This window comes from Barbus barbus (assembly GCF_936440315.1).
Source record: "Barbus barbus genome assembly, chromosome: 22".
Taxonomy (NCBI): domain Eukaryota; kingdom Metazoa; phylum Chordata; class Actinopteri; order Cypriniformes; family Cyprinidae; genus Barbus; species Barbus barbus.
In genome coordinates this window covers 16,923,288-16,945,779 of record NC_136750.1, presented here as the reverse complement: position 1 = coordinate 16,945,779, position 22,492 = coordinate 16,923,288, and the positions used below count along the sequence as shown (strand labels likewise).

At 38.4% G+C, this 22,492-nt stretch overlaps 1 protein-coding gene and 1 pseudogene across 3 annotated transcripts in view; one reads left to right on the top strand and one right to left on the bottom strand.

Moving 5' to 3' along the window:
• LOC306888604 (RNA polymerase II elongation factor ELL-like) overlaps positions 1–16,097 on the bottom strand; it is a 39,774-nt pseudogene extending 23,677 nt beyond the window's left edge. The window contains exons 1-2 of the transcript XR_013785966.1: positions 15,932–16,097; positions 12,190–12,237 (exon numbers count right to left, since the gene is read on the bottom strand). The product of XR_013785966.1 is annotated as an RNA polymerase II elongation factor ELL-like (transcript). The remainder of the gene's footprint in view (positions 1–12,189; positions 12,238–15,931) is intronic.
• Positions 16,098–19,314: 3,217 nt separating this feature from the next.
• Positions 19,315–22,492, top strand: part of LOC306888605 (peptidyl-prolyl cis-trans isomerase FKBP8-like) — a 54,967-nt gene continuing 51,789 nt past the window's right edge. Inside the window, exons 1-3 of one of the 2 annotated variants that reach the window (XM_079447034.1) lie at positions 19,315–20,277; positions 21,282–21,451; positions 21,881–21,969. In XM_079447034.1, coding sequence (XP_079303160.1) covers positions 19,686–20,277; positions 21,282–21,451; positions 21,881–21,969 — 851 coding nt within the window. In that variant the 5' untranslated portion in view covers positions 19,315–19,685. The remainder of the gene's footprint in view (positions 20,278–21,281; positions 21,452–21,880; positions 21,970–22,492) is intronic. The other variant, XM_079447033.1, reaches the window with a different exon arrangement.

Sequence of the window (22,492 nt, the reverse complement as noted above, 5' to 3'; positions counted from 1 at the left end):
TAAAATCTTTTGGGCATGTTATAGTGCAGAAATCAAAGATTCATTTATCAATGTTTCTAAAAATTAACTTAAATATTACATTTTAAAATAACCGGTTTCTGTTCTAATATATTTTTTAATGCAGTTTATTCCTGTGTTGGCAAAACTGAATTTTCAGCATCATTACTCCAGTCTTCAGTGTCACATGATCCTTCAGAAATCATTATAATACTGATTTTGTGCTCAAGAACCATTTCTTATTATTATCATCAATGCTGAAAACAGTGGTGTTTAATATTTTTTTGTGGAAACTGTGATACATTTTTTCAGGATTGTTTGATGAACAGAAAGTTAAAAAGAACAGCACTTATTTGAAATAGAAAAAAAAATACTTTTAATTAGTTTAATGTGTCTTTGCTGAATAAAAATTATCTTTAAAAAAAAAAAAAAAAAAACTTTTTGTACACCACCCAAACTAACACTTTTAGTTTGGGTGGTGTACAACCGAAGTATAGTCCTACTGATGCCATCAAATACAAAATAATTACGCAATTATTAGTGAATGAGACCCAGTGTTCTTACAATCAGTAAGCAGTTCAGTAAAGTAACTATGCCAAGCAACACTGTTGTTCAAACATTTTCCATTGTCAATAACATTAACACACACAAGTGAGTTTCATCTACGTCATAACATCCAAATGGCATCAGATTGACAGGATTCCTAAATAAGCCACAAGGGAGCAGAAAGCCATCCTCTGCAGTCCATCTTTTGCCACATCTGCCGCACGGTGCCATGTGTTTTTGGAGATGTCAAATACTTTCAGTCTGCTGTAAGGTGTGAACTGGTCTGGAACAGAACAACTTTGCGGGGGCCATGGCCAATGAGGACGAGACAAAGGCCGTGCTTTGTAGCAACCATGGAAAAAACAACCCTGCCTCGTTCGAAGAACATTATAATATTTTTATGAGGTGGCGAGATGCACGGCACCCCAGATTTAAAGTACTCAAAACATTCTGCTGATGAGATTTTATGACTTTAAATGCTTGTGTTTTGTTCCTAAGAAGTGCACATCTGTTTGGAAAGAAGAGAAGCTGGCGTGTTGTTTCAGGTGGTGTTTTCTTTTCCCTTTCTTAAGCCGTGTTGGGTTAGTGTAAGAGACGAAACAGAACATCTAGTCCTCACACTTGGCATTATTTTTTCAAGCCAAGGCTTGAAACTGACAACCACCTAGTAAACAATAACCTCTGCCAGCTGACTTATTGTTTAACCATCTCTACGTGTCAGAAAAGACGGAAAGTTTCTAGCAGTCCAAAATCGTGCAGCTTTTATCTATGCTACGGCAATTATAGTTCTAGCAATGACTCTTTGACTTTGACCAGTCATGTAATGAGCACCTTCCATTTCAGAGCTTAGTTTTCTTTGGCCTGGTTAAATTAGTTCTGCTGGTTCCATCTACTCTACAGTCAGCCTTCATCGCGATCATCGCCATTGTTCTCTTCACGCAGCGCGCTCGTCTACGGCTCCTGTGAGGCCGTTCCCGCCACATGCAATGGCACAGAGTTCGGCCTATATTATTCATAAGCAGCAGGAACGTGTGGCCTGTTGGAAGGGGATGGGGGAAGGGTGGGGTTTGGGGCATCCCTGCCAAGGACCGACAAACGGGACTACATGACCCCCTGATCCGAAACGGACAGAGCCACTCATCCGAAAAAAACAAAACAAAAAGAGGGATGGGGGAGACGGAAGAAAGAAAAACGGAGTGAGAGAGAGTGACAGGAGAGGAGAGAGATAGAGCTTGAGATTACAGTGTTTATGATAACTACATAAAGGGCAAGATGCAAGATGGAAGACATATGGGAACTGTGAATTATGAACTGGGCAAATTCCTTACTGTCACCTTTGACAAAGAGATAGTTCACCCAAAAATGAAAATTCTGTCTTTGATTACTCACCCTCATGTCATTCCATTGCCATTAGAACTTCATTCATCTTCAGAACACAAAATAAGATTTTTTTTTATGAAATCAGAGAGCTTTCTGACTCTTCATGGACAGCAACTCAACTGACATGTTCAAGGCCCAGAAAGGTAGTAAAGACATCATTAAAATAGTCCATGTGACATCGGTGGTTCAACCGTTATGCTAAATTTAAAGAAATTTAAAGAATGTAAAGAAATTGTTATTTTAGTTTTCTTTTCTCACAAAAAGTATTCTTGTAGCGTCATAAAATTACGGTTGAACCACTAATTTCACATGGACTATTTTAACAATGTCCTTACTAACTTTCTGGGTCTTGAATGTGTCAGTTGTATTCCTGTCTATGCAGGGTCAGAAAGCTTTTGGATTTCATCAAAAATATCTTAATTTGTGTTCCGAAGATGAACGAAGGTCTTACGCGTTTGGAACAACATGAGCGCGATTAATGAGCAATTAATGACAGAATTTTCCTTTTTGCATGAACTATCCCTTTAATGCATCTTTGCTGAATAAAAGTCTAAAATTCTTACAGAGCCCGAACATGGGTAGTGACATGGGTAGTGTGCTATGAATCAGACGGTGCTTGGGGCAAAATGGGTAATTTCTGGATTTCTTACCCTCTTCTTTCACTCTCACAGTTTCATTGGCTGTTCCTCCCTGCCGCTCTCTCACTAGTCAGGACAGTATGCACACCTGACATGTGGTCGGCCAGATTTCAAATCAATAAACTTGCATGTCACAAGTGTGAAAATGTGTTACAAGTTAACAAACCAGGCTTTTTGTTGCAGACTAGTCCCATATTTAAAACACGAAAGGTCGACGAGTCTTTTAGTGTGCGCTTGACTCGAGAGATGAAATAATAATAGTTCTAATAAGTGGCATTTAAGAGGAAACACAGAATGCATGCTGCCTTATGGGAACCCTGTCATAATTCTCAAAAACTCTGGGCTTCTCAATCACACCATTTGTGATATGATCGACGAGTGTGCGATGAGTCATGGATTGTAAATGCAGCGCGTGAGCTCGTCTCTGTCTTTCGCATTAAATCACTCTATCGTGGTACCAGGCTGAAGTCCGTTACATTTAAATGGGGAGGAATCAGAGGGGGTGGATGTGGATGTCTGTTGATGCATGGGGGTTGGTTTAAGGATAAAGGGGGTTGGCGATGAGAAGTTGTGGAGCTGAAAGGGGGGGTGGTGGAGGGTGTTGTGGTGGCTACTTCATCCCCTGAGGAACTGCCTCGGATGCCAAGCAAAATCTGTCTCTCTCTCCTCTCTAGCACCAGAGGGCTAATCTGTCAAGCTCAGTAAGCACTGGGCGACCTGACTCCATAACCATCCCTGTGTGTGTTTGTGTGTGTGTCGGTAATGGGGGAGGAGAGCACCCCGCATGCTGCTTTCATATGCACCCCATTCACACAGCAGCCAGAAGCCATCCTCCACTCGCCTATCAGTTACTATAGTGACGAGTCTGCGCAAATTAAGTAGAGGCAGGTCTATGGGGGCGTCCACAGCCTCACTGGCCTCTGAGATTACAATAGTGGAACAGTTCTCTACGTTTTGATTGGTTGATGCCACACATTTCAAAAATTCATACATAACGCCAGCTTTGAAATGCTAAAGGCAGTCTTCTCGCTCAGCATATGTAGTATTTGTATTTTTATACACTTGCTAGAGAATTGGTTTGAAAATGCAGGGAGATCAGATAAACCTTAAAGGAGCATTTAGCAATTCAGGATAGTATCAAGCCTGGACAAGATATTCAATGCATTTTCATTGTTAGTTCATGTTAACTTGTGTTTAACTGTGTTGACAAATAAAACTTTACTGTATAGCATTACCCATATTATTTATTTATGCAACAGAGTTTTAAAGTTGCATCTGTGAAATAGGATGTTACAATTGTGAAATATAAAAAAAAATTCACAATTATGAGGGGAAAAAAACTGCCATTGTGAGACAAGGAGTCACAATTATAAGATTAAAGGTGCAATTACAAGAAAAAAAGTTGCAATTCTGAAACAAGATGCAATTGTGCGATACTGAGTTACAATAATCAGATACGAAGTTGCAGTTATGAGAAGAAAAAAAAGAGGTCGCAATTGAGTTGAATAATCACAATTGTAAGAAATAAAGTTGCAATTATAAAATATTTTTTTATTCTAAGGCTTCCTTAGGTTCTTCTTTTTTAAGCTTGTCATACAAAGGTCTTCATTCAAAGCTTCAGAATAAAAACTTGTTCCTGAAATGCAGAATGTTTTCAAGCCAATGTTTATTTACAAGACCATTGCTCACTTCCCTGAGCAGTCACACTCTAGTCTGCCGGATGGCCATGACAGACAAGCTACACGAATAAAAACAAACCTGAAAGAGGTTTCCGTATCTAAATATATCCACGTGACGGCTGGACGTGGCCATGAATGCTCTTCAAATAAGATTTAAATAACCTATGTGACGAAAAACTACTATAAACTATTAGAAGCAGTGCATCCTGCTGGGCTGAGCTAAAGCCCCCTGCTGCAGGCACGGAATCAATGGATCTACTCATGTGACAAACGCCACAACCCATCCCCATCAACGACAACAGGACGCAGAGAAGCTTAAAGAAAAAAAGAACATTTAAAATGAAAGGAGACAATAATACGAGGTTTTAAGCATCAAATAAGGAGTGTGTTATGGATTCAAAGAAAGATGCTACACAGACAAAGTTTAAGAGGTGCGGCCTGCTAACAGGCAATACACACAGAGCCACAGAGCTTTCAGAAGTCGGTCCAGGCATGTCAGAACTGTGAGCGTGCCCTGTATGTGTTTGTGCATGAAAGGCCTGAAGTGTCTGTGATCTTCCCTTGTGATTCTTGGCTCCACTCAGCCATTTAAAAGCTGTGAGATGTACAGTACAACATTTTGTGAAAGGGTTTCATATACATACCACACGCTTTCCACATTAAATCACATTTTATCTAAAGAGGAAGATATTTTGAAACCAAAAAATGCTTTACTTGGGGATCTTGGTATGCACAAAAATAAACCAACATTGAGCACTCACTGGGAAGCAGGCTAAAATCAGGGCCTAAATTTGCATGAAACAACTGTTTTTTCCATTATGAAACCATTTTTGTCCCTATGACAAATTAATTATTTCCCAGTTTCATTTCAATATTTGCATTTTTCTGACATGACATGTAACGCAGGTCTTTGTGTGTCAGTCTCTTGTTAAACCTGAACATGTCACAAAAGCATCAAGATTTATAACATGTATGATTTGTTCCTCATATTTTTATTTGTACAGCATAAAGGGATTCATCTTCAAAGTACAAATGAAGACATTTTTAATGAAACCTAACAAAATCAAAACTACGGTATACTTGTTTAATGCGCGAGAACAAACTTGACTGGTTCTTGTAGAACAGACCTGGGCATTGTATGGCCCCCGGGCCACATCCGGCCTTCTGGCTATCCTTGACCGGTCCGCATGAGGTAATTCGTGAATTAAAAGTCAATCGCAAATAGGTGTAATTAGGTGTACGCAAGGCAACTGCTTTGTTTCCTGATAATGAAACTTAAAATAAGTTCGAAACTGATTTTATTTCTGGAAACTCATCAAAACCAAACAAAAACGTAGCTTTTGTAAAATAATGAAAGCAGGAGGCACTTTCTGCCATCTCTGAAGCTGGAGCGCATCAGAAAAAAGGAACCGAAACTCAGCGTACGGCTGCCTCACAGACATTTGAAATAGGCTATATCTAGAAAGTTTAAAATGTCTAGTTTTAAACGAACCAATTTAAAAACAAATATTTCCTGATTATTGTAATCTGTATGAAGGTTATATGTTTTCAGAACTGTCACGTCCATAACGGAGAGTCCGTCCGTAACATTGATTTCTCCTCTGAAACACAAAAACGAACTTTACTGATGTCTGGACTATTTTTAGTGGTTTAGAAAAATATAAAGAAATGGTCCTATATAGCTCTTGGTACTAATGAATACATTCTATGAGAATGTGTGTTTCAGATTTTGACTGCGAATGTCACGTCCATAATCTCTGAAATACTTGATTTTTTTTGTTCAAAATTGTGATGGTAGTTTTTGAAAAACTACAAAAAAAAAAAAAAACACATTTTCAAAACCGTTTTTGTGAATGTTCATTAGCCACTGGTATAATTGTGTGCTCCACGTTTTCATTGTATGATTGAATGTTCCATTTACAGAGAGATATAAAACATATTGGGCAGAACTGAGTTAAGTGTATTGGTCCGGCCCTCTGCAACCGCCCAAATTTCTCATCTGGCCCCTTGGGAAAATTAATTGCCCACCCCTGTTGTAGAAGATCAAACTAGCGTAATGTAAAAACAACCCTTATTGGTTCTCTCTTATTGAGCAATATAAAGAGATCGTGCCATCATATAAAGTGATTGTGTTTCTTCAAAAGACATTCAGATTCATTTGGATTATGTGCTTGAAGTTTTTGAAAAGTCAAAGTTTTGTTGGAATGGACTTTTAATGGGGACACAGAAATCTCTAAGGTTAAAAATATCTTCATTTGTGTTTCAAAGATTAATCAAAGTCTTACAGATTTGGAACACTGAGTTTTGTAAGAATAGAAAAAAAACACTAAAAAGATATCAGGTTGCAACATAGGCTCATTGGAAATACGTGCCTATACCTACATTTCTGTGAAACTAAAAAAAAACGTACCTAAACATACGAATCGCTGCAGTTTCCAGTTGAAATGAACACTAGGGACAGTCACCTTTTATTCCTTTTCACACAAAGTATGATTTGCAGGTCTACAGTTTCATTTAATAAAGCCTAATTTTTGCATAATTACATGAGGAATAGTATGTTATGAATTCAAAACAATTGTAACATGCTGCGAGATTTGAAAACTGATACTTTTGAACGTGTCGTCACATATCCAGCTTCATATCGGCAAGAGTTTTCTAATTCAATAAGTTTTCTTGGTAGCTCACGCGATACGGCACTGCACTTGAGTGGTGAAGAGCTCCGGTACAAACCTCGTGAAACTATGGTTCAACAAAACTGCTCAAATCTGCATGAGGAAGTTAAAATAGCACGCCTGCATCAACAAATATGTTTTTATATCACTTTTGCAATACTATCGGGTAGGTTTAGGGATGGATTTGGTGGAGGGGATATTTCCAACACGATAGAGCAGGGTTAGGCAACGTCGGTCCTGGAGTGAGTTTAGCTCCAACCCTGAAAAAAACCTCACCTGCTTGTACCCTTAGTAATTCTGAAGACCTTTATTAGCTTGTTCAGGTGTGTTTGATTAGGGTTGGAGCTAAACTCTACAGGACAGCGGCACTCCAGGACCGACGTTGCCTACCCCTGCGATAGAGCATTAACTTTTAGCGACACTCCTCGGATATTTGAATTATGAACCACCGCTACACATACCTGAAGAAACGTAACACAAACACAGCAAAACATAACTATATCAACGTAACAAACACGTGCCAGGGTCACATATTGAGCCCGTGTTTTAGCGCCACTCACTGGATATTTCACTTTAAAACTGTGTTTTAAAGATGCAAAACATCTAGTAAGGTACGTAATTACAGTGTTGCAGAAATGTATTTAGAGGCACGTGTTTCAAACTAGCCTGGGTTTCAAGATATATATTGCAGTAAATATAGTAAATTACCAGCCAACCAACCAGTGACCAACTCCTTTTATGCACTTGCCAAAGCAACTTTTTACATTTGGCGCTGAGCAAGTTTTAGGGCCTGGCTAAGATTACACTTTAAAAAAAAAGAAAAAGAAAAAATACATTAAAAAGAAGATCCTCCCTGCTTTTGCAAGGACCTTGTCAAAGATGGCCTGGCAAGAGCATGCAGAAAACAGCAAACAGCTCTGCCAGTCAAAACACTGGGCCCCAGACAAGACAGGCACTCGGCTCCCTGTACACGTTGGCGAGCAGGTCACATCTGGATGAAAGAATCGGCGTGTGCCCTTTCATTCATAGCTCCCCCCCACACCGCCTCTGCTGCAAGAGACTCTCGGCGTTCTACGCTCATTCCTCTTATTGTCATTCTAATTAGCTTTCATGAAGGAAAAAAAGCCAAGCTCGCACACACACACACACAGAGACACCCTGACTTGGACAAGCACATAAACTAAAAGACACACAAACAGAAATGACCACATATACATAATTCACAGGTCCCAAGCCAAATTTTAGTATAGGGATGCTCCCTCATCCATGGATCCAGTGAGTAAGCTACACCCATTGAGGACCCTGTGAATACATACTAATGTTCTCTAATACACACTCTCTGAGACACCATCACACTCTCACGTACACACACTCATCGGAGGTGCGAGATGGAAAACTGGTGAATCCCAGTGAGAGAAAAGAGAGGATCAGGTTGAGACAATCACAGCGATGACGAGAGGGACAGACGGGTGGGGGAAGCTAAACCTTCACACACACGTACTATGAGAACATCTCAGAGAGAAACGTTCCCCCCCCCCACCTTCCAACACAAGAAAACACACACATACACATGCACACTCAGACAGCCTTTAAGGAACGCATAAATACATGCTGCTGTTGGACCGTCTGCTCGTAGTCATAAACAGGTGTTTTTTAGTTAAACAGTCAATGATGTGACACTTTGTCTAGATCTATTGTTATTCAAAAATACATTAAAAAATGCATTTTAAAAACTATGATGAACATGTTTTCGATTTCTGAATCTAAATTAATATTTATATAACTGGAATAAATAAAAAATAGGAATATTACAAACATTAACTATAAAGGGCTTTTCACACTGAACGCGAAAATTCGTCACGAATGTTCGCATGATGACACTTTTGAATCGAAACAATAGATCCCTGTGGGGCTATTCACACCAGGCGCGATCATTCGCGGTGCAAAAAAGCAAAGTTTTTTTTTTCGTCCTGTGTGTTGATTTTTTTCCCCGTCGCTCTGCGATGAAACGAGACGTCCAGTTAGATTTGAGCTTAGATCACGTGCGTGGAGCAGCTGCTGTTGCACAAAAAGGCAAAGAGTGGTGGCGTGATTTCGAAAACCAGTGTAAACAAACACAGAAGAAGCGTATTCCGAGCGATTCCGAGAGAGAACAGAGTGGATGCCAAGTTCTTGTTATCTTTGGTATCTGAGAACAGATTTATTCTCACATGTTCTTAATATAATTTGTATTAATTCTCCACTGAATTATGTGATCTGGAGTGTCCGTTTTCTTACACGTGTGCGAGTGTTATGATTCAGAGCAGGTTAACTCTCTAGATCTTCCGTATTTAAAAAAAAAAATATTTCTACACATGAAATATGAAAGCAAATAGACATATGATTAAGACAATATGTGTGAATACTCGGTGTGAAAGCAACGTTCATCGGCGATTCGCCTCGCTTTTTCGCATCGCGCTCAGTGTGAAACGGCCTTAAGACTCATTGACATACTCACATGACAATTTTATATCTTGTTTTGACATGGTTAGTTCTGGTTTTAAAATGCATCAAATTAAATATGGTGTCACCCTGAATATGGTCTATTTAATATGCAAGAAAAAATACTTCATATTTGATGGTTACAGTGCTTGACATTTTTAGACTACAGACAGCATGATTTTATACATGCATTGTTATCAATACAGAAACCGATAGATAGCCGTAATTGAGGGAGCATATTAAACAGAGCTTATTATTTTGCAGAACCAAGTTGAAGTTTCATTTTGAAAATAGCACAAATGTTTCCGAAAAAATATATCATACTAACATGAATACAAAAACCAAAGAACTTGGCAAATGTGTTTTTAACTAGATTTTCGAAAGCTTTCTCTGACATCCATCATTCTCAGACATACTAATTTGTCACTGACCCATAAAAGAATTATGAAAATTGTGCAATGCAACATGCAGTGCATGATTCTGCATGATAATATGCTCTCTCACTTATGCCCATGTTTTAGTTTCTCGATTAATATAAGATCATAAAAATGCATGTATAATACCAGCATAGGATAAAAAAATCAGATATAGCTTGTCAAACTGAAGGACACTGCCGTTATTCCTTCATATTTTACTCTGTGAGAACCGTTTCTGTTTATTGAGACGTCTATATGTGTAGCCTCTGGATAACTAATTTTGTGCAGCAAAAATCCAATTACCAAAAGAAAATGAGGCTGAATGATGTGAAATCCCAGTTTTTGAGAATCCGAACTGAACCCGAACATCCCTAGTGATGGCATCAAAGGCATTCAGATTCCATAAATCCTCCAGGATTGGGGATCAGTTCCTTCAATATGAAAGGAATTTTACTACTCTAAACATCTTTTCTTGTGTTATTTCTCGCCAGTTGCATCATCCTCCTCCACAGATGGAGAGAATCGAGCAAATTAAAGCTCCCCATCTGTAAAAACCCAATGATGGTTAAATTATTTGTTAACTGCCACATGAGCGCACATTATCAAGGCACTGTCAGTTGGATAGTCCACCAAAAATGGAAAATTCTGTCATCATTTCACTCACCCTACCCAAACAATTTCATAGAAGTCAACGAGACCCAAAACCGTTTGGTTACCAACATTCTTCAAAATAACTCAATTCTTTTAAATTTCACAGCAGAAAGAAAGTGATACAGAGGTTGGAGCGACATGAGAAGTAAATGATGACAGAATTTTCATTCAATTTTTGGGTGTACTATCTCTTCAAGTTAGTGGAAAATGGCAGCTGACAATCCTTAGCAGGGCACTTCCTGACTTTCCACATTGCACCTCAAAGATCTGGAGACAAGCCAGCACAAGGTTTATGGGAATTCCCTGGTATGTGGGAGCCCTCCTGCAGGTGCAAGAAAATTACCTGGCTAAGTAGCACCAGAAATGGGAACGTGTATCTCCCGAGTGCTGTTCAAAGATATCCATCCATTGTAAAACTATGATACTCCATATTATATCAATCCTGAGTGAAGTGAAAGCATCCCGATGTTACGGCTAATAGAATGACTGATAACGTGGTTTCGGTAGCGTGGACTTAACATCACTCCCTACCCCCAGCTGTAATAGCTTAATTTGTCACCCTGACACACATACAAACACACATGTGTGCGTGCGCGCACACACACACACACACACACTCGGCTCAAACACCTCATTAATGCCCAGCAGCCCATTATCTGAGGAGGAGGGGATGAATGCTTAAATTCAGTGCAGACAATTTGAATATGTAATGGGCTAAAGATATAATCACTAAATCTAATTCGACAATTAGAATGGATTCCAGTTTTACACACTTGACACAACTACGCTACTCCAATTTGAAAAGGGAAAGAAACTTCATTAGATCAGATAATGCTTGACTACATGTGACAGCATTTTGCTTACTATAATTGTGGAATTTGTGGGGGTCGAACGGTGCTTTAGGAGACACGGTGGCCATGGTTATCCCCCTCCTTGTCGCAGGTCTTCAATGTCTGCACTGAGACAACAGGCACAGAGACACAAGAGGCTCCCTTGGGTTAACCAGCACCCCCACCTCTTCCCAGAGCTCTTGACAAAGCCTTTCCAGTCGCCAGTCTGACCCAGTAACCTGGCGAGCAGCTCGGGGGTGTTGAGTAGCCTCTCCCGGGCTTCTGACCGCAAGCACAGTCTACAGTTTGTGTCCGAAGTGAGTCCCTTTCCTGTCCCGCTTCTGGATATGTTTTAGACGGGGCTGATTGTGGCAAGCAGGCGTTGATAGGGAGGTGTGCTACGGCTGAATGTGCTAATCCGGTTAGACACAGGCATCTTTCTTTACAGCCGTTTCACTGGAATGCACCCCCTACCAAAAATCCACCTAGGTCGTACAGTGTGACCGCACACCACTGCCAATTTTACTAGCTGTAAATAACAATACTCTCATAAAAACCAAACCGCTGGCCCGCAAATGTTACGAAACCCAGGAATCACATCCAAACGATGACACTTTCCTAATTTACGACTCATAATTGTGCTTATGAACATGCGTGCTGCTATAATTATATAAATTCTCCCAATCTAGTCGGGCAGGCCCTAAGGGTGGCGTCACTGCAAGTTACAGTTCCTTCTCCATTTCAGGCGATGGTTTAGGAGCTCATGAAATACTGAGGGAGTATGCAGGCAGCTGAGGGGTGTCGTGAATTTTTTGCTGCACGATTCGACAATCAGGTCTAATTAAAGCATTGCAATTTTTAGGCGTCAGGAGGGGCGAGGAAAAACACATTCATCTTACCCCCTGGTTCCCCTTGAAGCAAATTGCCGGCTGATTTGGTAAGGACCCCTGGGGACAGAAGAAAAAAAAGGTAGAAGAGGTTGGTTAGCATCTACTATTATTATATAAAGGATTAGAAACCAAAGATGAAATCTTCAAAATTAATTATCTCCAGCTGAATTTTTAGGCTGGAACCCTCATAATGCATTTAGGTCCTTTTTGACCTGAAACAAATACATAATGAAAAATTCAGTACGACAATCAAACTTGCAAAATGCACCACGACTATCAATTCAAATACGTGAAATTTCCAAAAAATGATCTTATTTAATGAATAAAAGGCAGCAATGCAGTAATTACATGCTAATAATTTAGTAACATTCAATAATGAGATTTTTGAGCATTCACTGATTTATGGGAAGTTACTGATCAGATACAATATGGTTTACGTTATGACTGTTTTATAAGCTTATGTTCCATGCAAGTTCATGCAAATGAAAGACATATGCAGATCAGATTTTGAATGCATTATGAGAGTTAACAAAAACAATGCAAATGTTTTGTACCAGACTTACATCGAAGCAAGGTAAAACTGAAAATTCTGTCATCATTTACTCTTTTCGTTGGTCCAAACCTGTGTGACTTTCTTCTATGAAACAAAAAATGACACATTTTGAAGAAATGTTTTTGTCCATACAATAAAAGTCAATGGGGCCCAAATCAACACAATTTAACCCAATTAAATTTCATTGTATGGCCAAAAAACATTTTTCCAATGTGCTTGCTCCACAGAAGTCAGTCAGTCATACAGGTTTGGAACGACATGAGGGTTTTAATTTTTCTTAATTGTTTACTCACAAAGCCAGCATTTCCACAACCCCTGTTTAGGTACTAACTTCAGTGAAATATCATGCCTACCTATTAGCCTCCCTTCACTGTAATTACAGTCTCCTCTTACTTGCTTGCCCCGTTGACAGAGGCACAGTTCTCTCCTGTATTAATTCATGCAGACTGCGAGTGAGGGGGGTTGTTTCTGAGAGAATGAAAGACTGGCTGTCACTGGCCTCTCGGCAGTGTCATGGTTCTGCTTGTGCGAGCCTAAAGATCAAGGCCGGGCTTTGCTAATCTGCACTGGAATGTGTCCGATTAATAAATCTCGACTTGAAAGACCTTACATGAGTCAATCAAATGTTATTGTGTGAGGCGTGGATGAGTGTGAGGATGTTGAGTGTGTGAGGACTTGTAGAAGAAGTGGGGGTGGGACAAGGCAAACATCATGGGAAAAGCTTTTAGCCACCAAATGTTGAATTGAGTTCTTAGCACTACTTAGGACTAAAGGTAAGTTACAAAAAGCATTTCATCTTTTTTTCTGAAGGTACATCAGATAACCCTGTGGTGTTTGTCCACCACATAAAGTGTGTACAAATAGGCCTTTGATATAACCATCTCCTGCTCAGCTTTTAACACTCAGCTCGGACAACGTCCAGGAGCATTAATGACATATATACAAGAAAGACTCATTCGCATCCCTAACATAAATTGCTGAGAAACAAGGAAGGAAAAAAACTGAGGCTTCCCCCAGCATAGCTCGAAACCATTAAGCAAGGTCAAAAGATAGCACTTATTATCTTCAAGGTACAGCTGGAGCTTTAGTCAACAAGCATGTTTATCTATTATGGATGTTACAGGGAGAGGCCGTCATGTCACTCTACACATACACTGCAGCTCAAGTTGCTTATTAAAAAATACAGGCTTATTGGTTCTGCGTTTGCTGTCATGTGGTCGGATTAGTGGCTAAACATTACTGAAGGGGGTGGTGGTGCTGTTGTAGCTAACTTGAACTTTGTTTTTTGTTTTTATTCTGGTGCAGTGAAAGCTTCTAAGAACATAATGAGCACAGTTCAGAGGAGGACACTGAAGTATCTAATGACCTGACTTGGCCGTGTCTTTGGTATTAATTTGATAAATTATCTTTGTTATTGTTGTTTTCTTTCTTCTGACCTCGTTTGTAATTAAAAAAATTATATTTATAAAATTAAAAGAACTTCAATTTATATTTTATGCAATAATGTATATAACTAGGCTTGGAACAGATTATTATGAAGTATAACAAAAATGAAAAACAGAGGAAATCATTTTTATGTCACTGCATTTTTCGTTTTAACCACAAATGCCCCCAAATTTCTGACTGTCAGCTGCATTATTGTGACTGAAAGTTATTAAAAATGTTCTGGCATATCAAATGGGGGAGTTATAAAAATTGAACAAAAGATTGACTAACACATTTACTTCTTTTCACTCTTTCTACTAGGTCACATATGATTGACGATAGAACATTCATTATCGAGCTCCTGTTGCAAGCGCGAGGAAGTCTTCTCGTATTCTGATTGGGTCAAACAACATTCTACACCGCCTGACTGGCCAATGAGCGATGACATCGGGACGGCGTCCAAGCGTTTAAAGGACGCCAACAAAAATACACCTTTATCGTCCAGTCTCTACAAGAAGCGCTTGGGTTGAGATGAAGCAAACTGGCCAAGTGCCCCGTCCAGCTGGTGTAAACCGCTGAGATATTGATATTACTGGAATATGTGCTGTCGAGCCGACAGTGACGATGAGAAGTGTATTGATTACTCAACTGCGTTTAACTGGCAAAAATACGTCTTACAAGCAATTACTTTTAGGCAAACATGACATTTAAAGGGACAGTTCACTCAATATAAATTGTTATCTCATCCGCATGTTGTTTAAAACCCGCCTGACTTTCTTTCTTCCGTAAAACACAAAAGGAAATGTTACTGGCTGACAGCCTCAAGTCCCCATTCACTTACATTGCATGCTTGTTTGTTTTTTTCATACAATGAAAGTGAATGGGGACTTGAGGCTGTCATACTATATAACATCTTCCTTTTGTGTTCTAGAGTCATAGAGGTTTGTAACAACATAAATAATGATTTAAAACATAATTTGGATTTAATTGACTATGTCGATCAATTGCCACAAGCCTATATAAAAGTTAATCAATTAAAGAAGCAATTATAAACTTAACCTTAAACACTATCTATAATAACAATACGAGGTTACATGCGCTTTTATTTTTGGATAGTTCACTAAACATTTGCAGAAACGTTCCTCTCAAATTAAAGTCGATAAAAGATTTGATGGGGAAATGAAAAAGGCAGCAAACCTCAATGGCTATTTAAATTGCTACTCAAGGTTTATAGTTCATAAGATCGAGCTTGAGCCCCTCTCAGATCCCGTGAGGGTTATGAGTAAAGGAAACAATCCTCATCTTCGGTTTAAAATGATCATAATTATAATAAGTAGTGAAGTGTATAGCAATAAGACAGCGTCATGTTACATTTCGTATCATTTGTCAGAAGGAATAAAGCGGCGACTTTGAATCTAAAGAGAAAGGAGATTTCGTAAAGCCAATTCCAACTGGCTTAAAGGAAAAAAATAAAATAAATAAATAACACGACTGACATTTTCTTTTATTTTGTAACATCTTAAAAAATAAACAAGCAAAACTAAATAAAACAAACTTTAAGGAAACAGTAGCAACTGGATGTGTCCGATTTCCTCCTGTTACTATCTGTCCCTGGTAAGACAGCATATGGCACTTAAAGCGACGGACTGGTTAAATAAATCAACACTTTACGAACAACTAACGGGAGGAAATATTTTTAAGTTCTGAACTTTTCTTTCTGTCCCACTGAGGTCAGTGGAGCAAATAAACACGAAATAAAACCAAATGCGTTACCTTGAGATTCTTATAAGCTTCCAGCGTCCGGATGGCCGTGTCGGTTAGCTTGACGTGAAAGATGGTTTTATTGGGAATGCTTTTATTAATCTTTCCACAGGAGAGTCCATACCGATGCTCCTGTCTCAACGCTGCCATGTCTGGAACTGAGGTGAACTGGCGACATTCTAGTCAGAGCGTCACTCTCCGATGGGCGGGGTTACGAGAGAGCGTTGTGGGAACGTCATAGACTCGAACAATTATCATATGTATTTCAGAATTACACCTAGTAGTCTAACTCATCTTATTAGAATGAACAAGTTCGATTTAATGTATTTGACAAGGAATTTAATAAAGAAAAAAACAAAACATTCCTATGTTCTACTGGACAGCCTGTACTGAGAATATTAAACATGACTTTTACTCATAAATTGTGTATTTCACCAAAAAAAGAGAAAAATTTAAATATTGCATAAGACATATCCCATGAGCTGTCAGGTCTCCAAATATGTGTATGTGCACCTGGTCGGTATGTGGAAGTAAAGATGAAACAATAATCCATGTTCTTGCAGTGCTATAGGCTATGATGAACCTATCAAAATAGCAAATAAATAAAAAATAAAAAACTAACTTTTTTGCCAAAATTATTTGGCAAAAAAGCAAACTACAGCATATCATGGAATATTTTATTTTATGGAAACAAGTACAGAAAACTAAATAAATTAATTAGTTATTTATATTATTAAATATCAGAATATAGGCTATATTCTCCAGTTTTGTGCATGTCATGCATCTTTGTACGACACAGTTTACCATGTTTCATTGCATTATTACAAATAAAACAATTAAACATGTACATTAGTTTTACACTCCAAGCAAAACTTTTGTAATAATAAAATGTTTGAATAGAGGGCGAAGATTTATTTTTATTTAAATAAATATCTATATATTTATTTTAGATCTATTTTTCTAGGCTGGACATTATATTTGGCCACTACTGTATATAGAACAGTTCTTAAATTCACTGCCCACTCAACCCCACTTATTAACTGAAACAGACTAACTTCCTAAATACTTGTGAAGGTACACAGTCTTCTTATATATAAATAAATGTGAACTTGTAAATAAATTACAGTATATTAATATTGCAGAATTAAATTACACCTGGGCATTGAAGTCATCCAAAAAATCTCAATTTCATGTACGAACAAAACTCTGCATGTTAAATCAGCTTTTCCGCCTGCTAATCTAATCAAATATTCTCTTGAAACCAGTCAGTTGAAAACAACAGTTATCAGTCAAAGATAAAACAAACAAATATGGGTATGTCTGAGAGAAATTCATTGTAGCGGCAAATATAAATCTTGGGAATTACATGGTATTAAAGAAATGTTCTGTGAACAAAATGATGAGGAAAAACACAGACTGTCATTTTAAACTAGATTAAAATGTGCATACAGAAAAATGATTCACTTAATCTAGCCAGGCAATCATCTGCACCTTTTAATCTTACAAACAGATGAGGTGAAATGGACAGTGAGGGGAAAAATATAGAATTTAGGTTAATTGGAAAGACGTAATCCCCAGCAGACAAGGTGCTTGGGCCTTTGGATTAAGGAGCTCTCTCGTAGTCTCTAATGGAAACTCTACTTGCCATATGGCTGTCTGAGATACAGGGACATCTGAAGCCGGCTGGACAAACAATATATGTTACCTCGGATTGTGGTTTATAAAAAATGCTGCTGACTCTCTGAATGCTTTGGAATATTATTCCATGAGCTTCCATGTTCTGTGTAAATTTACATTAAAAATACAGATACGTACAAGCACTTAGAAAACGGATCCATACCTTAAGTGTCAGTCTTATGGATCTAAGTAGAGATTAAAGTACATGAGATTCACTGGTGTCAGGTTGCACTTTAAATAAGATAAGCAACTTACAAAAAAAAGGGGTCAACACATCCAGGATAATGAATAAAATATTATAACTTACAATATACCTTATATTTCATTCATCAGGACTTGATTTGTAATGAGTTTGTTCTCTGAAACTCCCTTAATTTCCATCTACTTTTCTAATAAATGTTTGGGGATTTTATATTTGGCATTTGCAGAGAATCTAGTTGCCAAGATTCTGCAGGTGTACGTTTTGAGCTAGCCAAGCTGATAAACAAACATTAGTCTTTTTTACATAAAAAAAAAACACATTGAGTCATTTTTAATCAATTTTATTCGGTGTCATTGTTTCGAACAGTAAGTCGCTTGGTCATCAGCTTAGTGACTATTCACAAAAAAAAACACTGTTCCACCACAGCTGTTCAACTGCCATTAAAGCACAGGTTAAATAAGAAATCAGTCCTGTAGCCTTTTTGCTAGTTTTACTCATGCTATAAACAGTGCCAACAGCCTCTAGAGAGTTTTACTTGCTTTCTGCATTCTCTAGTGTGTTTCATCTGTAGAGACAAAACCAAGATCAACATTCTCAAAGCTGCATATAAAGTCACATCCATGTATTTATACTGAATATACTGAATATTTAAGTTTAAATTTAAAGCACTAATGGCGCAATAATTTATGTTTATGTTTCACTCAATAAACTACCATATTTTGACATTTAATATAAAGGACAAGCAGGCTAAATGTTATCGTTGCCAGCCAAGTGTAAGTGATTAATTGTTGTTTTATGTAATATGTATTTGAGCGTGTTTTGTGGATTTAATAAGTGTAAAACAATCAAGTAAGGACATTTAAAGTCTTGTCTTGTCTTGAAGTTATGCATGGCTCATTGATGTTTCGTCTACACTTGGCATGTTACAAACCTGGAAAAACCTGTTCAGAGTGTGTTACCTTCGGTCAATGCCCGTTCTCTTCATGAGAATATGGCAAAGGTTTTTTCTCTGAACTTTTGATCGGTAGCTAGACATATATCTGTTTACATTTAGTTCTGCCAATATAATTTAAATTGGATTATAATACACAGCAAATTTTGGGGTCAGTAAGATTTCTGAAGGATCTTGTTACACTGAAGACTGAAAATTCAGCGTTGACATGACAGGAATAAATTACATATTAAAATATACTAAAATAATGATAATAATAAAAAAACAGCCATAATATATAACAATATTATACTGTATTTTTGATCAAACAAATGCAGCCTTAGGGAGCATAATAAAAATCTTACCAAAACCAAACTTTTGAACGATATCGTGTATGTTTTTATTGCAATAGTTTTTAGATTTATACAGTATTTATTGAGAAATATTTCTACATTATAATATAAATAAAAAAGCAACCAGTCCCTGATGTCCCCTTATTGGTGGATACATTCATGGAAACTGCATTATGGGACGACGTGATGAAGTCATTAAGAAGCTTACAGACGTTGGGGCAGATTAGATTTTGCTCTTCAAATCCAACAGATTATCACTGCACACAACTCTACTGACCAGTAGGGCTTTACATTTCAACACAATTCTCATGCATTGATCATTTTCTGCATTCTTCACTGCAAAACATTTCAACGAGGACCCATTTGTAAAATCTGCAGGGAATGGACTGATCACAGATGGGATTTCTGTCATGTGGCGATGCATTTCCATGATAATTCTAATAGAGTCCATGTGTACGCCGTGCTTTAGATAATACTACACGCTGTCACTAATGGATACAGGTGCTCATCGGTTTGGCAGTTGAGCAGCAGCAACATCAATTTCTACAAACCTGGTGTGTGGTGTGTGCTGGGAAGACATTCAGCACATTTAAGAAGAGACAAATGGTATCCTTAGCACCGTGTGGGGACATGGAACCAGAAGCTGAAGAAGCAGAGGAGACAACGTTGGAGTCTGAGATGTTTGTAAACACAGTTAGTGACAAACAGGAGGTGATGAGTGAAGAAGCTATTTTGCAGCCTTGGCAGGTGTTTGAAGAACCAATCATGGAGCTGCAGAGAAAGAATATCACAGGAAAGGATGGTGGGAAGAAAGCAGTAGAAGATAACAAGGATGAAGAAGGAAGTGAGATGAAAGATGAAATTGATAATAAAGTGGCAGAAGAGATGAAGTGTGCTGAAAACTTAAGCAACATGTCAACAGATGCTAATGACTCAAGCAGCGACCCAAGCAATGAGCCCATCTCCTCAAATTCTCACACCAGCCCACCTGAGACCAATAAATCAGACACAGAGGACAGCAGAAAACTGACAAAGACTCCCAGCTTTGGGAAAACAGTTCGTTTTATGGAAATTGAAGCAGTGGAAGAAAGAGACAGCTCAGTAGACACTCTTTTTCCAGACTTTGAGATAGAAGAGTGGACCACCACCAGCTACGAGGAGCTGTTTCTGTCAGATGACTGGAAGAACATTACAGGTAAGATGTCTACAATGAAATATTTGTTTAGTCTAAGTTCTAAAAGGATTTTTACAGTGATGCCATATTAGAAACATTTGGGCTCAAAAAGGATCTTTTCAGTGAACGTTTCTGTGCAGTCACATTTAGTGTTGTTTGGCAAATTCACACAGTTAGGAATTTCATATGAGGACAAAAGATTTCCCAATGCAGATTTTGCAAAGGGTTCAAGTTGGTCACAGGCATCCACCATGATGACCACCAGAAAGCTGCTAGGTTTGAAAGTAACTTCTGTGGGGTTATTCGCCCTTCATATATCGCTACACTATTGACAATAAACAATGGACATTTTTGGCCACATAATTTCACCAAAGTGACTCCATATTCAGTGTGAAGAACATTTTAATAATCTGAAGAACCTTGTTCTACTATAAAGAGTTTTTTGTTCCATGGAAAGGTTCCATGTATGTTTAAACATTCTTTATGGAACCATAGATGATAATAAAAAAAACTTTATTTTTAAGAGTGCATGTTTTACAAGTATTGCTGGTTACTAGCATGTTGCGTTTTGGATGTTGGTCTACAGCATGTTATGCTGCTGATGTCCCCAAAAACTTTTTAAAGGGATAGTACTCTCAAAAATTATATTTCTGTCATCACTTATTCACCCTCACGTCTCAGTGTTTTTCGTCCAAACACTTAAAGTCAATAAAGTTCGATGTTGTTTTTTGACCCAATAGATTTTCATTACTTGGAGAAAAACAGTTGAAACATTCTATAAAATATCTTCTTTTGTGTTTCACAGAAGTAAGAATGACATATAGTTTTGGAATGACATGAGGGTGAGCAAATGATGACAGAATTTTCATTTCGGAAAAAACAATCCCTTTAACTTGCTTAACCAGAAAGACCTCCTTGGTCAACCAGCTTCACTAACACCACATCCCCAAGTTTGACACTATAGCTTCAGGGTCTTGTTGATCTCTTTCCCCCTGTTTTCCCTCCACTATCCCAACTGCCTGTAGATGACCGTCTACTAAGGAAGAAGGTGTTACAGGCCAGTCCCGAGAATGTCCTGACTCCGGCTTGGGGTCAAGAGGTCACACTGAAAATGCAGGGTGTGCTGGAGGATAGGACCGTGGTGGAGAAAGACTGCAAGCTGGTCTTCATTATCGGAGAGGGAGATGTCAACCAGGTGAGACACACAGACAGGCAGAGGAGGGGCAGCCGCACACACACCCTCTCTCTCTCTCACACACACACACACACACTCATAAGAAGCCTTGGAACACCTGCCTGCATCTTGCCTATCACCTCGCACCTGCTGCCTGCTGAGTTTTCCATAGGGATTAAACCTGTGTTTTCACATGTTGAGTTCTGTATGTGTTTACCCAAGGCTGGGAAAAAGTCACCTCCTTGCTGATTCACTTTTCGGTGAAAAGTTAGTAAGGTCAGTCTTGTTTGCCAACTTGTTTAGACACTTCAGACTGCATTAAAGCCTTAAAAGTCTGCAAATAAGCATTGCTTCCTTTAAGCTCTTCTTGTTGAGACTAAATCAATGTATGTAAAGTAAAATCTATATGTGTTACCTAAAGTTTAAAATGTGACTGTTTTGCATGCATAGGCCCTGGAAGAGTGTGCCATTTCTATGACGCAAGGGGAGATCGCTTTACTGCTTGCAGATTCACAATACACCTACGGACACCTGGGAAGGTAAGAGGAAAAATATACCTGTATTATTTGTCCAATAACATACACACTGACCGAGTTTTGGGCTTAAATGCAAGCAGGTTTGGTGAAATTTAGGTTCTTTCACGTTCTGTTATAAGTTAGAAATTCAAGAAGGAAGTAAGAGAGGGTGGAGGACACTGCTGAACGGGTCTCTTGTGACATTAGTTTGAAAAAGTCAAGTGGCTTCTATCCTCACAGGGTGGGACAGAGTCCTTTTATACCTGTTGCTCTCAGGGCAAACGGCCGTCCCCAGTAGCTTGTTTAATGAACCATGAACAGGAGCAGATGGCCTTCCCAAAACACCATTCAGGAACCCCTCCCCTATCATCATAACTCTTTAACTAAAGACTATAATTTTGTTTAACCACTCGCTTCACTGATTTATTTACACAATGAAGAAAACTCATTAAAATGTAAGTTCAGTACTTACATTGTTGATGTGTATCTTTTCAGAAGCAAAAAAATTTAAAATCCAATTTATTCCTGTGCTATTAATATGCTGCAT